Source organism: Ylistrum balloti, unplaced genomic scaffold, assembly GCF_031769215.1.
Source record: "Ylistrum balloti isolate Yb309-2 unplaced genomic scaffold, AGI_CSIRO_Ybal_v1 Utg369616, whole genome shotgun sequence".
Taxonomy (NCBI): Eukaryota; Metazoa; Mollusca; class Bivalvia; order Pectinida; family Pectinidae; genus Ylistrum; species Ylistrum balloti.
This window is the reverse complement of record NW_026781889.1, coordinates 1066511-1090930: the sequence shown is the minus strand read 5'-3', so window position 1 is coordinate 1090930 and position 24420 is coordinate 1066511. Positions and strand designations below refer to the sequence as shown.

At 33.5% G+C, this 24420-nt stretch overlaps 2 protein-coding genes across 2 annotated transcripts in view; one reads left to right on the top strand and one right to left on the bottom strand.

Moving 5' to 3' along the window:
• LOC132548399 (uncharacterized) overlaps positions 1-24420 on the top strand; it is a 50115-nt gene that overhangs the window by 4898 nt on the left and 20797 nt on the right. Inside the window, exons 3-5 of the mRNA XM_060212267.1 lie at positions 144-234; positions 643-749; positions 1546-1669. Of these exons, the coding sequence (XP_060068250.1) occupies positions 144-234; positions 643-749; positions 1546-1669 (322 nt within the window). The remainder of the gene's footprint in view (positions 1-143; positions 235-642; positions 750-1545; positions 1670-24420) is intronic.
• Positions 6837-24420, bottom strand: part of LOC132548704 (testicular haploid expressed gene protein-like) — a 31450-nt gene continuing 13866 nt past the window's right edge. The window contains exons 3-7 of the mRNA XM_060212586.1: positions 17095-17157; positions 14852-14986; positions 10609-10746; positions 7670-7925; positions 6837-7208 (exon numbers count right to left, since the gene is read on the bottom strand). Coding sequence (XP_060068569.1) covers positions 6918-7208; positions 7670-7925; positions 10609-10746; positions 14852-14986; positions 17095-17157 — 883 coding nt within the window. The 3' untranslated portion in view covers positions 6837-6917. The remainder of the gene's footprint in view (positions 7209-7669; positions 7926-10608; positions 10747-14851; positions 14987-17094; positions 17158-24420) is intronic.

The following is a 24420-nucleotide window of genomic DNA, read 5'->3' as shown; positions in this document are numbered from 1 at the left end:
ACATCCTATTTTCTAATAACATTTCCTGTTTTCTAATAAATAGTATGTTATCATTAGCCTATCTCTAGTCTTTTTAATCACATTTCAGAAGGCAGTTTGATATAATTTTTAATGATTATCTCCCTTGAATGAATTTGTTTCAGGATTCCCTAGTTACGAGCATTCCTGGCTCATCTAAAAAAACAGAAATGAAGGAGGAAGCTGCACCAGCTGTCAAGCAATATGTAGCTTTAGGTAAAGAGTTTTACAGTATGAAAAGCTGTATTAGAATAGATATTGCATTGTCAACACTTTAGCATCAATAACACTTTCTTATCATTCATAAACCCATAGGGTAGAGGAACTAATAGGTGTCACCAAGCTACTTCCAAATTTTGTGTCACATTCTAACTCAAGAGCTCTACTTAACTGAAGTGACCTGAAGTGTAGAATACAATTTTTTGTGATTCCTTTGGCTTGTTTAGAACATTTTAGATAATTTCTTATCTTAGGGAGGGTTGTATTATGGACCAAATATTCCAAGTATTTATCATTATAAATCACCAGATGATTTGGGAAATTTAATAAGTAAGGCCCATTTGTACAACTGTGATAAAAGAAACTTTAGCACCTTTGTTAATTGAATTTAAATACTGTTGACAGAGTTAGAGGCAGAAGCCAATATTCCCCAGAGGAGACGGCTGAGACTATCAGAGCCAGAAACGCGATATTGTATCTATATGATGGAGAAATATGGAGAAGATTATAAGGTGAGGAACACAAATACAAATTTAAGTCAAGGTTTGATATTACGATGCCTCAAAATAACAAATTAGAAAGAATTGTAATTTCACGTACTGTATGTATTATCCATCACATGACCTTTAGAACGATATCAGGGTCACCAAGTTCTCAATTTTATATAATTTTCATGATTACCTTGTTATTTAGTGAATATACTCATGTCATATTTTTGCAGATTACACATGTGTAATTAAGCTTATTGTGATGTTCACCTTACATATGTAATAAAATGGAATCACACACTAACAGATGTCATAGTGAAGTAACATTGATGACCATAGATATAGAGTAGACATGACTTCAGGTTTGGTGTAGAAATGTCTGTTTTCTACAATATTTACCTGGAAAATCTTATTTATAAAATGAATCTTTAGAATATTGAAACTTGTGTGCAAGATGCTAGATATATATTAGTTAAAGACAAGTTATTATCAAATTGGACAATAACATATGAAGGAGATGTATGAGATAAACTTATATATATTATATTTTTAAATTTATTTAGATATAACTTACAGCAGGGATTTTTACAAGTTAAAAGAGTTCTTTCAATTTGTTGATCCTGCATGTAGATGGGTATTTTGAAAACCTGTCATCGATATAAGAGCAACGACCACTGGGGAGTCAAAGAATATTTTGTTGACGATTGAGGATAAGAGGAATGTATCTTATATGATAATTGTCAACCCATGGGGTTTGGACTGTCACAGAAATTGTATGAAAGTAAACATTACTAATGAAATGAATTTACATATTCAACAGGCAATGGCGCGAGACATGAGGAATTATTACCAGGACACACCCAAACAAATAAAGAGTAAGATCAAAGCGTTCAAAAGTATCCCAGAACAGTATGGCGAGTATCTAAAGAGCAAGGGAGTGAAAGGTACGTCCTCATGACAGAGGTCAAGGTCAAACTATCAGCATCATCTACCCAAAAAAATTATTGCTTGTATAACACAAAGGCTGTGTTGGATGAGATCACTACTTGCAGGCATCGACCTTTCTGATTTGCTGTTTGAACTGTTTGTTGGACAAGATAAGAGATCACATCATAGATACAGTCAGTTATTTACTTCAAAATAAATGAAAGATTGGTGTCGGAGAAAGTGACTGGGCTTCATTGACAGCTGGTGATTGTGGATGGAGAGTCTGGTTACTGTTGGTTTGAGCTAGGGAGGTGAAAAACTTAAATTGGAGGATGATTTTCATCTCATGACCACAATTCAAAAAGTGACCTGAAGATGCTATTTGAGTAGAAAATTGTTATTTATTTATTTCATCCTTATCTCTGAAATAATATCAATCCATTTCATATATAACATCTTAGTAAATGTTCATCCTTGCATTACACATCATCAGCCTCATTGAGTTCATCAATTTATCCAAGATTCAACTTGAAACAAACCTTACTGGTCAGGTTGCTTGATGAAAGATCAGTTACTTTAATGATTTTTTTAAGAAACCACTCTTATGCATAAAATATTTCTTTCAAAAAGATTTCCCTTCCTGGGATAAAATATTACGATGAAAAAAATGGGACATTGAAAGGGATTATTTTTGTTTTTGTCATGTATGATTATTATACAATTTTCCTTTAAGATATCATCAAATAATTATCATTACAATTAGTACTTATTAAACTTGACAAGTCACATGGAGTACTTTCAAAGCAAAATTCAGCATAGGACTTTTCAGTTGTTGATGATTAGTCAAGATATTATACAAATAGTTCTTGTTTTATGATAAGAATAATCTATTGTATAAAAGAAATAAAGAATATTGTTTCCAAATTTTACAGATCTTTTGTGATGGAATTGATAGTGAAAAGGAGATCACAAGGTCAGCATCACCTCTCTCCCACTGACAAGCCAGAATGACCATTTACTATCAATAAAAGTTTTGTTTCCAGTATTTGTTTTCAAATGGGGATTCTTATTAATATGGGTTCCCAGTTTCACTAACAGTTTTTGACTTAAGAAAATATTCTAATTTCAGTTTTCTATAGGAAGGAATTAACAGAGAATAAAGAAACTGGTCCATTCTGATGTAGCAGGTTTTTTTGCAGTTTAAAAGAAGTTTTGTTTACTCTACTCAAAATGTTCTGACTTCTCATAATACTTGGAAAACTTCTCATAAAACTTCAAATGTTTATGAAAGTATCAAAGATTGATTAACAGATTTGCTGTATTCAGCATGATGAATTTGATGAGATGTGGTTTCTGTCATATAGGTCATTTGTGTGCTTCAAAAAGGGAATCAATTACTTATGCTTACTGAAAATGATTACTGATTTTGATTGAGAAAAATATTTTGATAATATATGTCCTTGATGCTGTGAAATATACTCTTCATGTTCATTATAGCAACAGATGTCAAATAAGAAATTCTATTGGGTATAGAACTGGTGGTGAGTGTTGGCCTATGCAACCTCAGGTGAAAATCAGAGATTCATGGCTCAGTGCTGTCTACCTATGGTGGTTTGTGTACCTTAGGCAGCTTAGAAACAGACAAGTCTGTGCTTACTAGGCTATGTGCTTGGGTAAGACACTTACCCTATTGCTACATATAACATGTGGCAGGTTTCCGGTATACTATTGACGTAGCCACCAGCTACTACAAGGAGACTATGCCTCAAGATAACCAAAGCTGTTACATACATTATGTGATGATAAACCCAGCCAATTACATATAATTTGGTTATACCCATAAAAATGATCAACAGTTTTCCACAAGAAGGTGGAACAAAACACAAAAAGATTTTTTGGAGAGGTGATGCTGACATTGAGACCTATTAACAATAGAACTGTTTTGTATATGTCATTTTCAATATGACAGTCACAGAAGTCAATATACCTTGCAATTGTTTACTAAAATACGAAATGTATTTTCAAATATTGGTATACCAATTTCAAAGTTATGAATTTGACTACACCCTTTGGGATATCTCAAAAATCTTTATTTGAGAAACAGCTTTCTCAAGTCACCGGACCCCAGTTTCATGAATCTTATAAAACATTACATAGTTAAAGGAACTTCCTGAAATTTAAGTTTTGTCCGAATTTATATAATGCTGTTCTGTGAGTTAAAATTTCCTTAAGTTAAGGAAGACTCCTGAAACTGGGGGCCAAGAAATTAGAGAAGTGATGAATATTGTATTAGAAAATGCCTGCAAAGTTATGTGTGAAATGACAAAACCATTACTTTGAAGTTAAAATGAATCTTATTCATATCAGATGAAACCTGCAAAGCTTTGTGTGAAACCTCAAAAATCTTAACTTTTTGTTTCTCTTATGTGACTCAGAAATGATGTATCAAAAAACCATATTTGCATACTAATGAAACAATTTATTTTCAATGATAACGGAAAGCAGTTTTTGTTTTTATTGACATTTTAATTCACATTACACACGTGTAGAAGGTTATTTGCTGCATTTGTCTCACTCCTGATAACAATGGTATTTTAAAAAATAAAACGAAAAAACAAGACGCATACAACAAAACCTAACCAAAATATAGTATGGTTGTCATAATGATTTAAACAGAACACACAAACAGTTTCTTGTTTTCACAGCAAAAGTCCTCATAATAATAAGAATCACTTGGCGTATCTCTGAAATCGTTACAAATAGATTGTTATTGAAATCTATGTGAGAAAAATCCAGAATTTAAATACATTTGTTGGTGTACAATGTCTACGAATGCACACTTTTAACAGATATATAATAAAATACCACAATATTCAGAGGGAAAGTGTCGTATTGTATATGAATAGAATTGCTAGTAAGTCAGCAAAATGGGCCTACTGTTCGAAACTACAATTATCTGCATAACAATTAGATCTGACCGGAATAAATGTCAATAAATACTCTCAAATATTCAAATAGTTTTACATATCTCGTAGACCCATCAATAACTAAACAAGATTTGTATATTCTTTATTTATCTGTTATTAAGCCCACACCTGGTTATAAGCCCACACCTGGTTATAAGCCCACTTATATATGTGCACAATAAACAATATACTAATGTATTTCATTGTCCTGTAATAAGTCCTGTCACTGAATAAGAATTGATGTGTTGACCATCTGGTCATTTTATAGGATAAATAAGGTAATATTGTCTGGCTATCTCACAGGATAAATAAGGTAATGGTGTCTGGTTATCTCACAGGATAAATAAGGTAATAGTGTCTGGTTATCTCACAGGATAAATAAGGTAACAGTGTCTGGTTATCTCACAGGATAAATAAGGTAATAGTGTCTGGTTATCTCACAGGATAAAGAAGGTGATCGTGTTTGGTTGTCCCACCTGATGAATAAGGTAATGGAGTCTGGTTATCTCACAGGATAAATAAGGTAACAGTGTCTGGTTATCTCAAAAGATAAATAAGGTAATAGTGTCTGGCTATCTCAAAGGATAAATAAGGTAACAGTGTCTGGTTATCTCAAAGGATAAATAAGGTAATGGAGTCTGGTTATCTCACAGGATAAATAAGGTAACAGTGTCTGGTTATCTCACAGGATAAATAAGGTAACAGTGTCTGGTTATCTCACAGGATGAATAAGGTAACGGTGTCTGGTTATCTCACAGGATAAATAAGGTAACGGTGTCTGGTTATCTCACAGGATAAATAAGGTAACGGTGTCTGGTTATCTCACAGGATAAATAAGGTAACAGTGTCTGGTTATCTCACAGGATGAATAAGGTAATATTGTCTGGTTATCTCACAGGATAAATAAGGTAACAGTGTCTGGTTATCTCACAGGATAAATAAGGTAACGGTGTCTGGTTATCTCACAGGATGAATAAGGTAATATTGTCTGGTTATCTCACAGGATAAATAAGGTAACAGTGTCTGGTTATCTCACAGGATAAATAAGGTAACGGTGTCTGGTTATCTCACAGGATAAATAAGGTAACAGTGTCTGGTTATCTCACAGGATAAATAAGGTAACGGTGTCTGGTTATCTCACAGGATAAATAAGGTAACAGTGTCTGGTTATCTCACAGGATAAATAAGGTAACGGTGTCTGGTTATCTCACAGGATGAATAAGGTAATATTGTCTGGTTATCCTACAGGGTAAAATACCAGTAAGTGTATCTGGTCATTCTACAGGAAATATTAGGTTAATTTAGAGTAACAGACTTTCTGGTGTTTGGAATGATTTAAATATATGTATGTTGAAATGTAAAAGATTTGACACTAATATTAATATGCATTCTGTGATTTGTCTGTATCTTAAACTCTCAGGACATTTTTCATTAGAAAACGAGCAAATATTCCCTATAGATTGCATTTCCAAATTTAATGGGACAGTTTAGAAAAGTATGCATCATTTGTCCCAAGACTTGTAGTTTGTTGATTACTGCTCTTATCATCCAATATTCATTTTAAAAACATATTGTTATAAAAAAATTTAATTCAGCAATACTAGGTAAGTGTGCAATTTATCTGTAAATGTATGATTTGGTTGTTTGTTTGCTTTGCTGTGTAAAGTTTATCAAAGTTTTAAAGTCTGACCTCGTAAAAGTCAAAATATATCCATTTTTTTAAAAGGATAAGTTCTTATAGAAAATTTAAAATATGGAAAAGTTTTAAATTACTTGTCAGGAAACGTTATATTAATTCTAACTGGCAATGATTGAACAGGACACATTGTATGTTATTTATCTGTACTGGACATAATCAAACATTACTGAGAAATTATTTTGATCAACTCAAAATCACTTTCCTTTTCCTTTCCTCAGACCTTGATCCTTTAGAAACAAGCAATCTATTCCAGATCTTCGTTAACAGAGATTTTATTACCAATTTTTACATTCCAATTTTCAGTGCAAATCCATTTCATGGGAATGCATGTAGTTATTGTTATCAAAACAAACATAGAACTAATCACATGGTACATATAACTTTAACAATAATACTGATTAAGTGACATGTCACATAATGATAAATAATACTGCTCTCATCAAGTTGTGCTAACACGGGTAATCATTAAGAGTTATTTCCCTTTAAGAGATTCTCCAAAGGCCAAAAAACCCCATAAGAATAAGTTTAACTTTCACCAAAAGTTTCTGTAAATAAGTAATTTGTATCACAGTGGCAAGAATTCCAGTTTGAACTGATCTGCTAGCGCAGAATTGGTTGAGATAGTTCCTCCACACGTTTAGGTACCACTCCCTTTAAAGCCGATTCTTTAACCAAGAAAGCATCTGGATTAAATTGCACATGATCCATTGAAGCTCTCACAAGTGGTTTACATAGTTCCTGAATCCTGCCTGATGCACTGCCACGTTTTGCCGCACGTGTAACAGACCACATCTCATCCCGTGGCAGCTGGTACCCTTCGACTGTTGCCTTGGGACGAGCAAGGTCAGCACATCGAGTCGAGGAAATGGCATTTCTGGCTCCAGGTGACACCTAAGAAAACAATGATATGAAATGAATGAAAAGAAAAACTAAAATCATGTTTCCGGACTTACTTATTACCCTTGTGTTGAATTTTGAAAATAAATAAAATAGCATCGGAAAATTGTACAATAGTTATTGTGGAAAGAGGTGAATATTAAATTGATATTCATTTTCACAGTATTTCTCATGATGATATTGTCAATTCATCAGAAATGCCAATGAATGCTTTACCATTGTTTCAACTTCCCTATTTACATTGAATATGGTGAATTTGGCCCTACATGGTCTCATTGTTGGATAATTATAATCAATATTTGTTTGATGTAGGCCAAATTTGGGAGCTGTTTCAAGTCAGGAAAATGAACTTTTGATCACTATGGGCCACCCCAAACACAGCCTTTCCATATTTGTTTTTTTGTATAGATTTTCAGTGAAATTCTATATACTTCTATATAAAAATCTTAACTCACGGGCCATTGTGGTGATCTAAATGGCCCATTTGGCCTCTCTTTGGGTATTGCTAGGCTGTGTATCCGTTCTGAAGCTGAGGCACTAAGAGCACCTCCTGGTATAATTGTCTCCACTTGACGACTGGGCTGGAATTCCCGATGTGGTGGACGGGGGTACGCTAGCGACAGAGTGCGTGGGCGGTCACCTGCAGACAGTGCCCCCTTTTGAACTGTCCATATAGGGCTTGACCTCCCACAGCTGAACAGGTACTGCGGTCTGCAACAAAACAATCACATTTAAATAAATCATGGGTTTTATTGATATAATGAGATCATTATCTGTTTCTAAAAACAGCACAAAAAATTTGACATGTCACAGACAGAATTGTATTTCAGCCATTTGTTAAACTTATGAGAATTCAAGAGAAAAGGTTTGTGTGAAGTGCCATGTAATGGGAAGTATTTCTTTTTTCTTTCTAGAATTCATTCAATATCACCAACTTTTGAAATAAAAGTAGGTCCTCCTCTATATTCATTTTTTTTTGTCATGAAAAGGTAAAATGGCAGTGACATAAAGAAGGCATGTATCTCTCTTACCATTGTAAATATTCTGTTTATTTTCATGTATAAGATTTGACCACAGAATTATGCCACATTTGTTGTATAACCAACAAGGGAGGTAATTCTGTCAAGGTTTAGACATAGAAATTGACAAATGGTTCATATAAAGTCTTAAAATTGGAATGAGAAGAAGGTGTAATAACCTTATATTATGAAAATTCAGAGGTCATTCTGATGTTTTGTAATATCTAATATAGTAACAGTGTTTCTTTTCTGTGTCAAGATAAATTTTACTTCAGTAAGACATAAATCCCACCCAAGTTTTCAAGGTTTTGTGAGTACCACCCTTAGAGCTAATAAAAAATATTGCTTAGAAGTTACAGACAAGGAACTTAAACATGGACAGAAATGATTTATTTTTGGGACTTTGGTCAAATGGATGTTGTACTGGAAAAACCTTAAAGAATGTTCAATATACTGGTAATTTGATTTAATTGTAGGATGTCTCTTGCTATGAGGACATCACACAGTAACTGGAGTATCAAAACAAACAACACAGAAACAACATACATTAAACACATGTTCTAAATGTTAAACTAATAACACCTTTTGAAAAAAAGTACACATGTAAATTAAGTTTACTTCCACACTCTCTCTAAAAAATCATTGTAGCTTTTAATTGTGATTGTTAAAGCCCCAAAAGAAATTGTTAGTTCCAAAATGATTTGTATTTACTTTCGTTCTTTAGGATACATTTCTTTTAACTTTAAGAACATGATACTTCTTGCTATGTTCATATTCAATATAAAGGTCCATTAATAACCTCAAGTATAAGTTAGTAAAAATAATCTTCAGGACAAGATATTAAGTATAGAGAGTTATTTGGATAAGGGGTATAATAAAAGTCAAATCAAACATTGGTCTCATGAAACAAAAGATGTTTAATAATATTTTTTCTCTTCCTTTTAACCAATGATTGATCCATTAGACAAAAGATGATTTCAATGCAAAACATTGCCACATTTTTATTTTCACTTTTAACCAAAAAAATTGGTGTTCACATATGTATTTCAGTATTTTGTCTACTCTTTTTTTAAAATCATGCTATGTCCTTCATGAATGATTCATTCAGAAAATGATATATGAAAAGGGGAAAAGCTTATTAGGGCACCTCAACCTTTGGTAGTATACATTTTTTTAAGGTTAATAAAACCATACAAAGACCTCATCAAAAGACTGTAATTGTATAAAATGTAATGTTACTGTGTTAGTTTGACCATAATATATATTAGTATAAATGACAGTACACCACCTTTTTCCATTAGGAAACATTCTTTTCATGTCTTGTTCAGTGAAAGGCTCCCTGTGACAATAAATACATTCATGATTTCAAAAACACTATACACCCCATCTTATGAAATGAAACTGGATACAGAAACAGTGGTTTCCCAAACAAAGTTAATTAGTCATACACCACTACCAGACATCTGTTGATTAAGTTGAAGAAAACAGCAATTGCTAATCATTATACCAGGGTGTCCTCTGCTGTGTCATATTGAAAAATAGCCATTCATACAGATACTTGAAATTAGGTATGATTTATCCAGAAAAGTCCTCATGATGAACAAGAATACTCTAAATCTATGATACCACAGGCACTTGGCACAAATTCAAAAATACACTGATGGATATAATACATATACACGTATACACTGATCTTAGGACTAGGAATTTGTACCAAGTCCCTGTGTTAGATACTGTTAAACATGGGTTTTGCTCGAAATCAAATAATTCTTTATAATATGTTGTAGACTTTATTTAAACAACCTTCATCATTATCTCATAATTTTTTTATGAACAAACCCAAGACAATCTATATTATATGTTTCCAAATTGATCCAGATTGAATCTCAGAAATCCAAACTGACAACCTGCTTTTACTACTTGCATAAAACATCCACTCTTTTGAAGAAAAAAGTAGGGACAAGGCTTATTTGTAAGCAGCCCTCCTGTCTAATCATTAACTTGTCTGACTTCTTTGGTTGTACTAACTCAACGAATACTCTCTGATGGTTACTATTTGTTAACAGTTGAATTTTTTTATTTTGTTGATGTTGGAAAGAATAATCAGAACAAAAATCTGAGTTAATTAAAATCTTTAAAATGACTATGTCATTGACTCCTTTTATACTCTATGAAATCCTGCTTTCATGAACCATATTGTTACCTATCTTGCTCTATAAAATTTCTGTTGATATAACCCCTTGACTTTTAGGTTCTATGAAATCATGCTGTTACTGACCTATTGACCTTTCTTGCTGTGTGAACCCTATAGAGCCATGACCTCTGCCATGGGATTTGATTAATATATGACCTATATGTTAATGTGTAGCTCTTACCTCACTTCCTGGTTTGTGTACTCCTTACTGGGCTGTTTAGGAGCTGACAGGTCAATAACTCGCTCGCTAGCTTCCTTCACATTGGACTTATTCTCCCATATCATAGATGGGCGACCACAACTGTAGTAAAATAGCGGCCTGAAACATAACACATTTATTTATTTATTTTCTGAAGTGTTTTGGCCATCTCCTTTTAAAGCATGTCTCCTGTTTTTACTTTATCTTGAGACTCTAGAGTGTCCAATACGTCATGATAAATCAATTTTAACAATGTACTCATTCACTTTGGTATCAAGAACAGCAGCAATTTGAATGATTAAGATATCTTTTCTACTGCCAACCCCTATCACTCTCTTCCATGGGAGGCAGGTTTTGAACCTGGGCAATTGTAAAGTGAGTAGAGTTGGCATATTATCATGACAGAGGTATTATATTTAGAAATAAGAGTTAGTTCCCTTCTTTTTTTCAGCGTGCCTTTCAGAAATATTGACTTTACATAATGTATTATGGATTTTGGGTACAGCATTGCTTGTCCATTATGAATTCTTATTTGCCTTAAGATCTACCACAATTTTGATGACACAAAATTGTGCTTTTCTTGGTGCAGTGGCATTTTGATGATAGTTATTGTTTCATTTAAATATTTGTAAATTTTCAATACAATAACAAATTTCTCTTTGCAGTGGGCAAGTGTATATTGTATCGCACCACAGTATAATTGTTGGAAGATGTCAAATTAGCTAATGAAAAATTGTCATTTTTAGCATCTGTAGTGACAAGAGAGGTTGATTCACTGAATACAAATGGTTTAACTTTTAATGAAATATATTCAGAATTTAAAAAAGACAGATTGGAGTTAACATATATTGCCTCCTGCAAAGTACCTAACACACTGTTATGGTAATAATATTCAGCTAATTCTATTTATGTATATAATGGTGAAATCTTAAGAATTTCATGCCAGGGCTTGTTAAATGTGTTTATTTTAACATGCAGGTATGTGAGGTCTTATCTTATAAATTTTACATATACCTGGGTATATTGACATTATCTAAATTAAATACAAGTCAACCATAGTAAAATACATTTTAAAAATGATGATTTTTATGGTTTGTTTATTTAAGGTTTTTAGATTTTAAACATTACAGTGAGCTGAATTACTGTAAGTTGTACATGATTTACTATAATTTATCTGTTCAATTTAATTATTTTTCCGAATTTCACCAACATAGGCTATGAGGGTTCAGTTGATCAATACAACACACAATACATACAAAGAATACAAAAAATCAATTCATTAATAATGGAAATAAAAGACAAAAAACCCTCATAAAAACTCCATCCTATTTCATTCTGACATTTGATTGGTGATAATAAATCCTGGAAGTAGACTGGATGATCCAGTGTGTAGCAAACTGAAAATGGTGAACACCTATCTACAGAACAATGACCTTCATTCAAGGTCAACATTAAATAGGCATATAAAAATTTGTTAAAGGCCTGAATGTCCTTAAGACCAAATTACGTCATATATATGGTACAATAGGAAGTTTTTGAATTGAAATTTGTTGCATCTAAAACAGTGGGATCATCACAATTTCATAGCTTAAAAGACAAAACATTTAGTAACCCTATCTGATAGAGGAATAACCTTGAAATAAATACAACATATCTTGAAATTGATTTTGAAGTTTTGAAAACGTTTATACAGTGTAAAGTAATAATACTGGTGAAGCACTCTGTCACTGTTAGGATAGATAAGCAATAATGTTGAGGATTTTTCTAGAAATTTTAACATATCATTGACCTTGATGTTGGACATTCGTAATGTAAGTAAGGTCTTGTTTGTCTGAAATTTTCAAAAGGTTGAAAAATTGTACCAGTTATTTTCTGACATCAGTAGATATATCTTCATGCCATACTTGAATTATGAATCTACTTGATGACTTGTGAAGTCCCCTTATATTGAAAATTTATTGCATTATAGGGATATCTCCCATCATTAACAGTCACTTCCTTGATTTGTATGATGTACTTAAACACATTTATTTGGCCAGTTGTTCATTTGTATTGAAAGGTGTTTCCTTTTGTGTTGTTGGTGTAATTTTCTAAATCAGCTGTTGGTGACCTTGACCTGACATGTAACCTCTAAACATTTTACAGTGAATGCATTATTAAGCACTGGAGCAAAAATATCAAAATGATGATCCAAGCTCTTTCATATATAAAGTCGGAAAGGATAAAAAAAAAAACATCGAAGTTTATTATTGTAAATCATATAGCACTTGTTTAACTCCCAAGTAACAGGATGCAATATGAATGGACATATAGATAGACAGACTTCACATCACAAAACTATCCAACTGATGGTATACATACCTTAAATTTTCATTTTCTTCTGTTCTTGGTGTAAGAAATGTCCATTTCTTATCACTGCCAATATACATACTTTGGATTCCTGTGTGTGCCCTGTTTTTGCGTATGTTTTCATATTGATCATATTTATTGTATACACTATAGTCCTTCACCAACAAGTCATCGTTTGCATCAATAAAGGATTGACTTGTCATCACACGATTTGATAGAGGGGGCATTAGGGGTGATTTGGGGGGAGTAGGAGTCCTAGCCATGATAGGGCTGTTCCTCTCCCCCTTTTCATCAATAACTGTTATTTTCACTTCCTTCTTCATTGCAATCTTTTGTTTGTTAGAATGCAGTTCTATAGAAATTCCAAAATTTGAATTGTACTTTTTAACACTTAACAGTCCTAATGCATAATATTTTTCATTTCTATCAATGTCAAAAAATGTTCAGACATGTTTTTACTAGATATACATGTTTTTCTTTCTATCCAAATGTATTTGGATTAGCTAACATGTTTCAAAGAAATAATTCAAATCCGTCTGTAGGTTATTTATCCTGTGAATGTCCTGAACACTTGATGTTCCACTCTGATGAAAATGTTGCACCTTTTTTTTGTAGTTAAAATTCAGATAGAGAGTCCTTTTTAATACAGAAAGTACAGATCCTGATCATATCGTCTACAACTTGGAAAATGTAACAGGAAGACAGGTCTGGTTGTGAAGGAAGTGGTACTACGTTATAATATACCGCCAAACGTCACAACTACCCTAACACACTGGACTTAAATACTGGGCTAAAAGATTCAAAGCCATATTAACAGATACATTTTTTTTCTTTATCAATATTTCCAAATGTGACAGATAGTTTTAATCAGATCAATGAACTCGTGTATTAAAATCAATCAATTTATTATGATATTGTTTTAATGTCTTCAGAATTTTATGTATATATTTAATTTTGAAACTAAAATTGACAACTGGTTAAGCTAACAATAGAGTTTCACCACCTGACCCTTGAAGATCAGGATTAACCTGTTCTGGGGCGAGTAGAGTTAGCCTAACCATATGAACATAATATAACAATAATCTGATTTTGACTTAATTGAAATTGAAATAAGATAATCGTTGTTAAGTATGTGAATTTTTTTTGTATGGTACATTATAGACATTGTATTACAAAATTCACACTTGTTGCCTTTAGGTAAATCTAGTGAAAACCATCAGGTTTATAATCATAGGTATTAGTAATATCTAATATGGATATGTATTGTGAATACCTGTACTTCACACCTCATTGAATAATCAGTGCTGTCCGTTAAACTTTATCAGCTTGCTTGGAATGATTTTACCCCATAATGTCTTTTCTTGCCATCCACGTTTAATAGAGGGTTCAGTGTTATGTATGTCATCACACTAACATCAATTTAGAGGAGTTTGTGTTGGTTCAATGTCAAGGTCACTTTTACTGATTGTAGAAAGGTATCAAGGTACCCATTCATTGACATTTGTTCTATCAACTTCTAAAGGGAAGTTTTAATAAAATGTTTGCAAAGGTTTTGTACATGTATTGTAATATACCTGAGGAGTTTGTGGTTTTAAGTTAAAGGTGATAGTCATTGTTAGTATTTATAGAAAATTAAACAACGAAGTGACATATCTCATATAACTTCATTTCTTAAGCAAACTTTATACAAACGAAACTATGACAATACTCCGGTGTGAATATTTCCGATTGTCAAGGTCAAAACACTTTATGTAATAAATTGAAATCAAATCAAAATGTTTTATTCTACTACTTACCTAAAATTTTATAAAAAGATAAAAATCTAAATGGCTTTATGGAAAGCTGTCTTAAAAAATTGAGTAAAAATTTGATTTACCTCCCAGCATGCATTCCTGTTTGAAAGTTTTTCTTTGGAGTTGCAAGGTTAACTACCCGATCTGTTGGAGTGGCCTCTTTTGCCTCCTGGCTGATGGGCCATAACATCTCCTGGGTCCCCCACATAACATTTGGTCTGAAAACAAAGCAGACCATACATTAACTCAAGACTGTCACAGTCATCCATGGAAAATTCCACATAACAAGAGGCTCAATTGGACTTAATGTATAATGGATCAAGGTCATTTATTTTTTTAACACATTTTGTAGTATTATGTCCAGTTGTTAAAAAGATATCGATTTTTTTTAAATTTGACCCTTTATGCCTTACTGAAAGTCAAGGTTTTTTAGCCTTTACAAATTTGATCACTCAAGAAATAAATTATATAAAGTAAATGATTATGGATCTTTACAGTTAATCATAAGAAATTATTTGAATGTTTCTACATATTTGACCCCTTTGACCTTCGCTATAGGTCAAGGGCATTTCTTTTCGCAAACATTGTTGGTATTATTCCTTTAAACTTGTAATGACCAAATATCAATATTTAAGGCCATTTGGTGTTTTTACAAATTGGACATTTTGTTTTTATAACCATCATGATTCGCCATATATAATTAATCTTTACATTATGCATTGGTTTAAACTGTTTTCTATGGCAACTTTTTATTTCATTTTTCATTTTTAAGAAGAGAAGTAAGGATATTGTCCTCAAACATGCTAAAATGTAAAAGTCTGTCGCTAACTCTTAAACCTCACTTTGAGATCATTTTTGATTGAAATTTTACTTTTAGAAAATATAAGCATTATTTCATTGTAGATATCTTGCAATTAAATGCAACAGTCTCTCTTTTACAGTACAGGGGAGGGGGTCATTTAAATTACTTATAGAGTACATTGTGATAGCTGTCTCTCCGGATATCAATGGAGAACAGCCATATTGGAAAGTGTCCAACTGGCAAATCATTAGCACTGAACATGAGCACTCAATAGAATCGCTATCAGTGCTGGCCTTCAACATGTCTGTCACCTGTTCAAGCATGTGATTCTCTGGCAATTCAATCTCCTGATTATCTCCACAAACAATCAATTGTAACTACTGAAACCCTATCAGCCATATCAGTATGGTGACTGTTCTTCACTTAGTTAATGAAATCTTGGGCTTAACTACCTTGGAACATTTCTAATCACAAAAGGTCTAATTCAAATGATCTTTATTCTCCATCACCTTCATCTGATATAAAAAATTAATGAGTAGCTATTCATATTAACAAGATAGTTTTTATTATGTATAAAGGTATTGAGGGTATATGGAAATAATAGAACACACAAGTATCACCCCATAGCTTCCTTCCTGTCTGTCTTTTCCATGGACGTATGGGGGAACATAAGTTAAGAATTATAACACTGTAGTTTTCAGTTCCATTTTATTCTGCATTGATTTCCTGAGATTTGAACTAAATCACTAGATCTTAATCATGCCATTTCTCTCTCCTCATTTCTTCTCTTCCTTACCTTGTGTATATTCCTTCCCCCTACCCCCCACCCTCTTTATACTAAAAACTTCTTAATCTAATTCTATTGTCTATTAGGTGTACATGCTTCTGTTAAGTTTAACCACAATGTGTGTCCTGGTCACCTCCTAAGAATTACTCTCTTTGTAATTGCTTTGTTCAAACTCTTCTGATCTTATTCCTTACCATATTTCATTATACATGTATAGAACACAGTGATAATCATGGCCCATTTGCTTTTCTATCTCGATGAAACTTGGCCCTAATAAACACATCCTGATGAGATAGAAATCTACGGTAGCTGTTGCTTTTGTCAAAGATGGACATTATAGGTCAGTGAAATTTATTCAGGTGTCTTATTTCTTTTTCATTCATTAATAATGAAATATCATTTTGGTAAGAAAGAATACCTAGATTGGGTATATCTCAATTAACAAGGTTATTAAAAGCTGTTTAATTTATTTTAGAGACAAGTTGACAAACAGTATGTGCTTAATCTGTTGATATTTTTTCACTTTCTCTTAGTCTGTTGAATTAGTCATATTTTAAAAACAAAATAAGTATCACTCAATTACTGGATTATTTTGTGTTTCAACTGTGTTTGTAATGGTATGCAAACCATACATTTCAGTAACAATTGATGATCTTTTTAAGATCCTTAAAGAATAAAAAATGTTTTCTATCATCAACATATTAAAAGTTAGTGATATATTTGTACACAAGACTTACCCGACATTTGTCCACCATTCTACTTTTGGTTCTTTTGGTTTGGATAACTGTTGTAACCTCTCTCTGTAAAAAAGACCAGCATTCTGATACACATTTTAGATATCAAGTAAAAAATCCTGATAGGATGATAGGAGAAAATGGGTGTCTTCAACTAGGTTCTCTCATTTTTGTTGTTAATTCAGCTTGTTTCTAAACATGACATCTTGACAAAAACTCCTGATCAGGATTTTCAATACTCATGTCCATATCAAATCATTTGCTCTGTTACTTCTCTCTACTTATGTATAATAATTTATTATGCATTGTCACTGATTTTGTGTGTATACTTTCTCCACAAATTCATGTCCACTATGTTTTAAGAGTAATATAAGTACATGTGTTGACTGATATTTATCCATAAAATCAATTGTCCACAAAAAAATTATTTTTCTGAAAAACCACGAAAATTGAGCACCACAATTTCACAGTAACATCTACTGAGCATAACTGATTGACTGTTTCGCACCCTAAAGGTCAAGGATATGGCAAAGGGTTAAAGTTCAATTAGCCTAATTTTTTCAGAATCCTAAACTTTAGTTATATGTATTTCAGGTACCTGTGAATAAGGATTAAGGGAAAATAAAAATTGATTGATTCAGTTTTTCATTTTCACCTTAAGGAAACAGGCAGTTCATGCAAACATTATGACCTGCTTTGTCCCAATACATGATTACTTGGAGCCACTTATAACATTAAAAGGACTTTTTATAGAATTTTAATGTCTATAGCCACAAAATCAAACAGTTATTGAAGTGATATACAAACAAACTAGAAATAATTAATCTGTGTGTACTCTGTTACCTGGTTGCCACCCAGAACCTAAATATTCTGTTATTTTGAATATAGTTCTTTTTGTTTCTGGCTACCCTAATAGTTCAAAGTCTTTACTGTGCTTATAAGCTACAAATTTTCATTATTTCATGTCATTCAGAGTATATTTTTTTTCCATGATTTGAACTAACACTTGATTATTTTTATCTGATAATTATGAATACTGAACCAATATCTGAGATTTTCAAAAACTGTTTACTGCTGAGATATATCTTAACTGTTATTAGTTTAACTTTCTTTGAAAATTGTCTAATATTCAAAATATAACAAATTGATTGAATCATTGGGTCTCTTCTTTTATATTGTAACGGGACAATTTTACTTCGATTTTATAGTTTTTACATATTAATTTTAATTGATTTTAAATTTCAATGAGGCTAGTCTTGCTTTCCTTTCTTCCCTTGTTAGAATGTCCCTAGTATCACTGACAAGTTCTAAAAGGACAAATAAGTGGTGAGATGCCACTTACCTCATTATTTAGCATTTAATGTATCTATTCATACTAGATTTGCTTATATTGAAATGTGTATGTAATTCACTTGTCTTTCAAACAATTCATTGTTGCTATCAACGGCATGGATCAGCGAGACTCTTGACATTTTGACCCTACATTTTGGTCATGCGGTATTGTTTAACTTGATCAAATGTCACAGTACCTCATCTGGTCAAGAGATCAAATGCTCACCTGAGATCAAAATCTGACTCTTCATCCTCATAAAATCCACGAAAGCCTTTAATCGGTTTTACATCCGGCATTTTGGCATGATCTGATGTGCCATATAATGTACATGTATCAAGCTCGAATGTTAATATGTAAACATTACCTACAGACACTGGTAACTGTTATTATATCTCGATAGAATTTCTCTGTTTTGTCTGGCATTAATCCCATAGTTTTAACCCCTGTACTCCCTCACTGCCACCCTAAAGTTATAATCACAGACCAAAAACAAATGCCATTCAACTCTTATCTTACTGACAAAAAAATATATGTATATATAAAACCTTTGATAATTAAAAATCAACCAATGATTGTTGCTTTTCTTCAAAAAAAAAAACCCAAAAAGTTTCAAATATCATATTCCAATTCCCCTACATTACCCCTTTATCGATCCTTGTTCAATTTTGCATTAATTTATTGTAATGAATCAGTCCCTAGGCGTTTTCATTATAGGTATATATATATATATATATATATATATATATATATTTGCTCTGTTAGGTGCAGGTGAAGAACTCCATAGGAGGTACAATGATATTGTCCTACGGATAAAATAAAACGCCTTGTGGTTTCGTAAATTAAATTGGATATATAATAATTTGATATAATATGTAAGATAATGTGTGTATATATACCATAGACCTTAATCTGACTATATTTAATACTTGTCCTATCAGATAAAACTTGGCAGCAAGCAGCTGAAAGGATGTATTTTTGTTCAAATAAGAACAAAAGCAGATCTATCCATTAAAAATTTATTTCAAAGGAGTTTCAAATTTTAAAGAAGGATAAAGTAGCTAATAAAAATGAATTTCGGTTTTTAGAACACAATTTAATTATTATTAATAAATCTATTTAAATCAATTACCCCAATGCAAATTGAATGTTGAGTGTTTTTTTATCTGGCATTTTATCAGGGTAGAAGCGTCCAATATCAGATATTTATTCCATTGATAGACCTGACTTTTTTATGGGTCATTTTAAATGTTTAAGTTATCAAAGATAATCTCGGTTCAGAAATCCCAATCTACAATGCATCAGACTAACTTGATATAGCAACCTGATTGTGTCATCGGCTCAAAAATCGGTGAATTATAAATCAGTGGTGACTGTTGAATTAAAATTTATCAGGAAAAAAAATAACAATAGGTTGTTATCACAGGAGTTATTTATTAAAAAACACACCAGGAACTTGGGGAAATTTAAAACATATCAAATTTTCAGTAGAATATATAATAAAAGAAAATGTGAAAGTGTGCTGTAACATTTCAGTAGGTGAAAAAATTGTCACCTTCATTGTAGAATGAGGACTCAATCCACTTCTATAAGGCACTAAGATTGTAACTTTTTAATCTTTTGGTTAGAACCTTGTTAGTCTAGAAACTTTTTTCGTCTGTTCACAAAAACATTGTTGGTCTAAACTCTTTGTGTACAGTAGAACCTTGTAAGTCTGGACACTTTGATTTGTCAGTCTAGACATTTTGGTTTGTGTGTACAGTAGAACCTTGTTAGTCTAGACAATTTGGTTTGTGTGTACAGTAGAACCTTGTTAGTCTAGACAATTTGGTTTGTGTGTACAGTAGAACCTTGTTAGTCTGGACAATTTGGTTTGTGTGTACAGTAGAATCTTGTTAGTCTGGACAATTTGGTTTGTGTGCACAGTAGAACCTTGTTAGTCTGGACAATTTGGTTTGTGTGTACAGTAAAATCTTGTTAGTCTGGACAATTTGGTTTGTGTGTACAGTAGAACCTTGTTAGTCTGGACACGTTGATTTGTGTATACAGTAAAACCTTGTTAGTCTGGACACTTTGGTTTGTGTGTACAGTAGAACCTTGTTAGTTTAGACATTTTGGTTTGTGTATACAGTAGAACTTTGTTAGTCTAGACATTTTGGTTTGTGTATACAGTAGAACCTTGTTAGTCTAGACATTTTGGCTTGTGTGTACAGTAGAATCTTGTTAGTCTGGGCACTTAAGGTTTGTGTGTACAGTAGAACCTTGTTAGTCTGGACACTTTGGTTTGTGTGTACAGTAGAACCTTGTTAGTGTGGACACTTTGGTTTGTGTGTACAGTAGAACCTTGTTAGTCTGGACACTTTGGTTTGTGTGTACAGTAGAACCTTGTTAGTCTGGACACATTGGTTTGTGTGTACAGTAGAACCTTGTTAGTCTGGACACTTTGGCTTGTGTATACAGTAGAACCTTGTTAGTTTAGACATTTTGGTTTGTGTGTACAGTAGAACCTTGTTAGTCTGGACACTTTGGTTTGTGTGTACAGTAGAACCTTGTTAGTCTGGACACTTAGAGTTTGTGTGTAGTCTAGACATTTTGGCTTGTGTATACAGTAGAACCTTGTTAGTCTAGACCTTATAACAGTAGAACCTTGTTAATCTGGACACTTTGGTTTGTGTGCACAGTAGAATCTTGTTAGTCTGAACACTAGTTTGTGTGTACAATAGAACCTTGTTAGTCTGGACACTTTGGTTTGTGTGTACAGTAGAACCTTGTTAGTCTGGACACTTTGGTTTGTGTTTACAGTAGAACCTTGTTAGTCTGGACACTTTGATTTGTGTGTACAGTAGAACCTTGTTAGTCTGGACACTTTGGTTTGTGTGTACAGTAGAACCTTGTTAGTCTGGACAATTTGGTTTGTGTGTACAAAAGAACCTTGTTAGTCTGGAAACTTTGGTTTGTGTGTACAATAGAACCTTGTTAGTCTGGACACTTTGGTTTGTGTGTACAGTAGAACCTTGTAAGTCTGGTCACTTTGGTTTGTGTGTACAGTAGAACCTTGTATGTGTAGACACTTTGGTTTGTGTGTACAGTAGAACCCTGTTAGTGTGGATACTTTGGTTTGTGTATACAGTAGAACCTTGTATGTGTAGACACTTTGGTTTGTGTATACAGTGGAACCTTGTAAGTCTGGACACTTTGGTTTGTGTGTACAGTAGAACCTTGTATGTCTGGACACTTTGGTTTGTGTGTACAGTAGAACCTTGTTAGTCTGGACACTTAGGGTTTGTGTGTACAGTAGAACTTTGCTAGTCTGGACACTTTGATTTGTGTGTACAGTAGAACCTCGTAAGTCTGGACACTTTGGTTTGTGTGTACAGTAGAACCTTGTTAATGTGGACTCTTTGGTTTGTGTGTACATTAGAACTTGGTTAGTCTGGACACTTTGGTTTGTGTACAGTAGAACCTCGTAAATCTGGACACTTTGGTTTGTGTGTACAGTAGAACCTTGTTAGTCTGGAAATTTTGGTTTGTTTGTACAGTAGAACCTTGTTAGTGTGGACACTTTGGTTTGTGTGTACAGTAGAACCTTGTAAGTCTGGTCACTTTGGTTTGTGTGTACAGTAGAACCTTGTTAGTCTGGACACTTTGGTTTGTGTGTACAGTAGAACCCTGTTAGTGTGGATACTTTGGTTTGTGTATACAGTAGAACCTTGTATGTGTAGACACTTTGGTTTGTGTATACAGTGGAACCTTGTTCGTCTAGACATTTTGGTTTGTGTGTACAGTAGAACCTTGTACGTCTGGACACTTTGGTTTGTGTGTACAGTAGAACCTTGTTAGTCTGGACACTTTGGTTTGTGTGTACAGTAGAACCCTGTTAGTGTGGATACTTTGGTTTGTGTATACAGTAGAACCTTGTATGTGTAGACACTTTGGTTTGTGTATACAGTGGAACCTTGTTAGTCTAGACATTTTGGTTTGTGTGTACAGTAGAACCTTGTACGTCTTTGTGTGTATACAGTAGAACCTTGTTAGTCTGGACACTTTTGGGTTTGTATATACATTAGAACCTTGTAAGTCTGTTTTGGTTTGTTTGTACAGTAGTTGTTAGTGTGGACACTTTGGTTTGTGTGTACAGTAGAACCTTGTTAGTCTGGACACTTTGGTTTGTGTACAGTAGAACCTCGTAAATCTGGACACTTTGGTTTGTGTGTACAGTAGAACCTTGTTAGTCTGGAAAGTATGGTTTGTGTGTACAGTAGAACCTTGTTAGTCTGGACATTTTGGTTTGTGTGTACAGTAGAACCTTGTTAGTCTGGACACTTTGGTTTGTGTGTACAGTAAAACCTTGTAAGTCTGGACATTTTGGTTTGTGTGTACAGTAGAACCTTGTTAGTGTGGACACTTTGGTTTGTGTGTACAGTAGAACCTTGTAAGTCTGGTCACTTTGGTTTGTGTGTACAGTAGAACCTTGTTAGTCTGGACACTTTGGTTTGTGTGTACAGTAGAACCCTATTAGTGTGGATACTTTGGTTTGTGTATACAGTAGAACCTTGTTAGTCTAGACATTTTGGTTTGTGTGTACAGTAGAACCTTGTACGTCTGGACACTTTGGTTTGTGTATACAGTAGAACCTTGTTAGTCTGGACACTTTTGGGTTTGTATATACATTAGAACCTTGTAAGTCTGGACATTTTGGTTTGTTTGTACAGTAGAACCTTGTTAGTGTGGACACTTTGGTTTGTGTGTACAGTAGAACCTTGTAAGTCTGGACACTTTGGTTTGTGTGTACAGTAGAACCCTGTTAGTGTGGATACTTTGGTTTGTGTATACAGTAGAACCTTGTATGTGTAGACACTTTGGTTTGTGTATACAGTGGAACCTTGTTAGTCTAGACATTTTGGTTTGTGTGTACAGTAGAACCTTGTACGTCTGGACACTTTGGTTTGTGTATACAGTAGAACCTTGTTAGTCTGGACACTTTTGGGTTTGTATATACATTAGAACCTTGTAAGTCTGGACATTTTGGTTTGTGTGTACAGTAGAACCTTGTTAGTGTGGACACTTTGGTTTGTGTGTACAGTAGAACCTTGTAAGTCTGGACACTTTGGTTTGTGTGTACAGTAGAACCTTGTTAGTCTGGACACTTTGGTTTGTGTGTACAGTAGAACCTTGTTAGTCTGGACACTTTGGTTTGTGTGTACAGTAGAACCTTGTTAGTCTGGACACTTTGGTTTGTGTGTACAGTAGAACCTTGTCAGTCTGGACATTTTGGTTTGTGTGTACAGTAGAACCTTGTATGTGTGGACACTTTGGTTTGTGTGTACAGTAGAACCTTGTAAGTCTGGTCACTTTGGTTTGTGTGTACTTTGGTTTGTGTATACAGTAGAACCTTGTAAGTCTGGTCACTTTGGTTTGTGTGTACAGTAGAACCTTGTATGTGTAGACACTTTGGTTTGTGTGTACAGTAGAACCTTGTAAGTCTGGACACTTTGGTTTGTGTATACAGTAGACCTTGTTAGTCTGGACACTTTTGGGTGTGTGTACAGTAGAACCTTGTTACCTAGACATGGTTTGTGTGTACAGTAGAACCTTGTACGTCTGGACACTTTGGTTTGTGTGTACAGTAGAACCTTGTTAGTCTGGACACTTTGGTTTGTGTGTACAGTAGAACCTTGTAAGTCTGGACACTTTGGTTTGTGTGTACAGTAGAACCTTGTTAGTGTGGACACTTTGGTTTGTGTGTACAGTAGAACCTTGTTAGTCTGGACACTTTGGTTTGTGTGTACAGTAGAACCTTGTTAGTCTGGACACTTTGGTTTGTGTGTACAGTAGAACCTTGTCAGTCTGGACATTTTGGTTTGTGTGTACAGTAGAACCTTGTTAGTGTAGATACTTTGGTTTGTGTATACAGTAGAACCTTGTAAGTCTGGTCACTTTGGTTTGTGTGTACAGTAGAACCTTGTATGTGTAGACACTTTGGTTTGTGTGTACAGTGG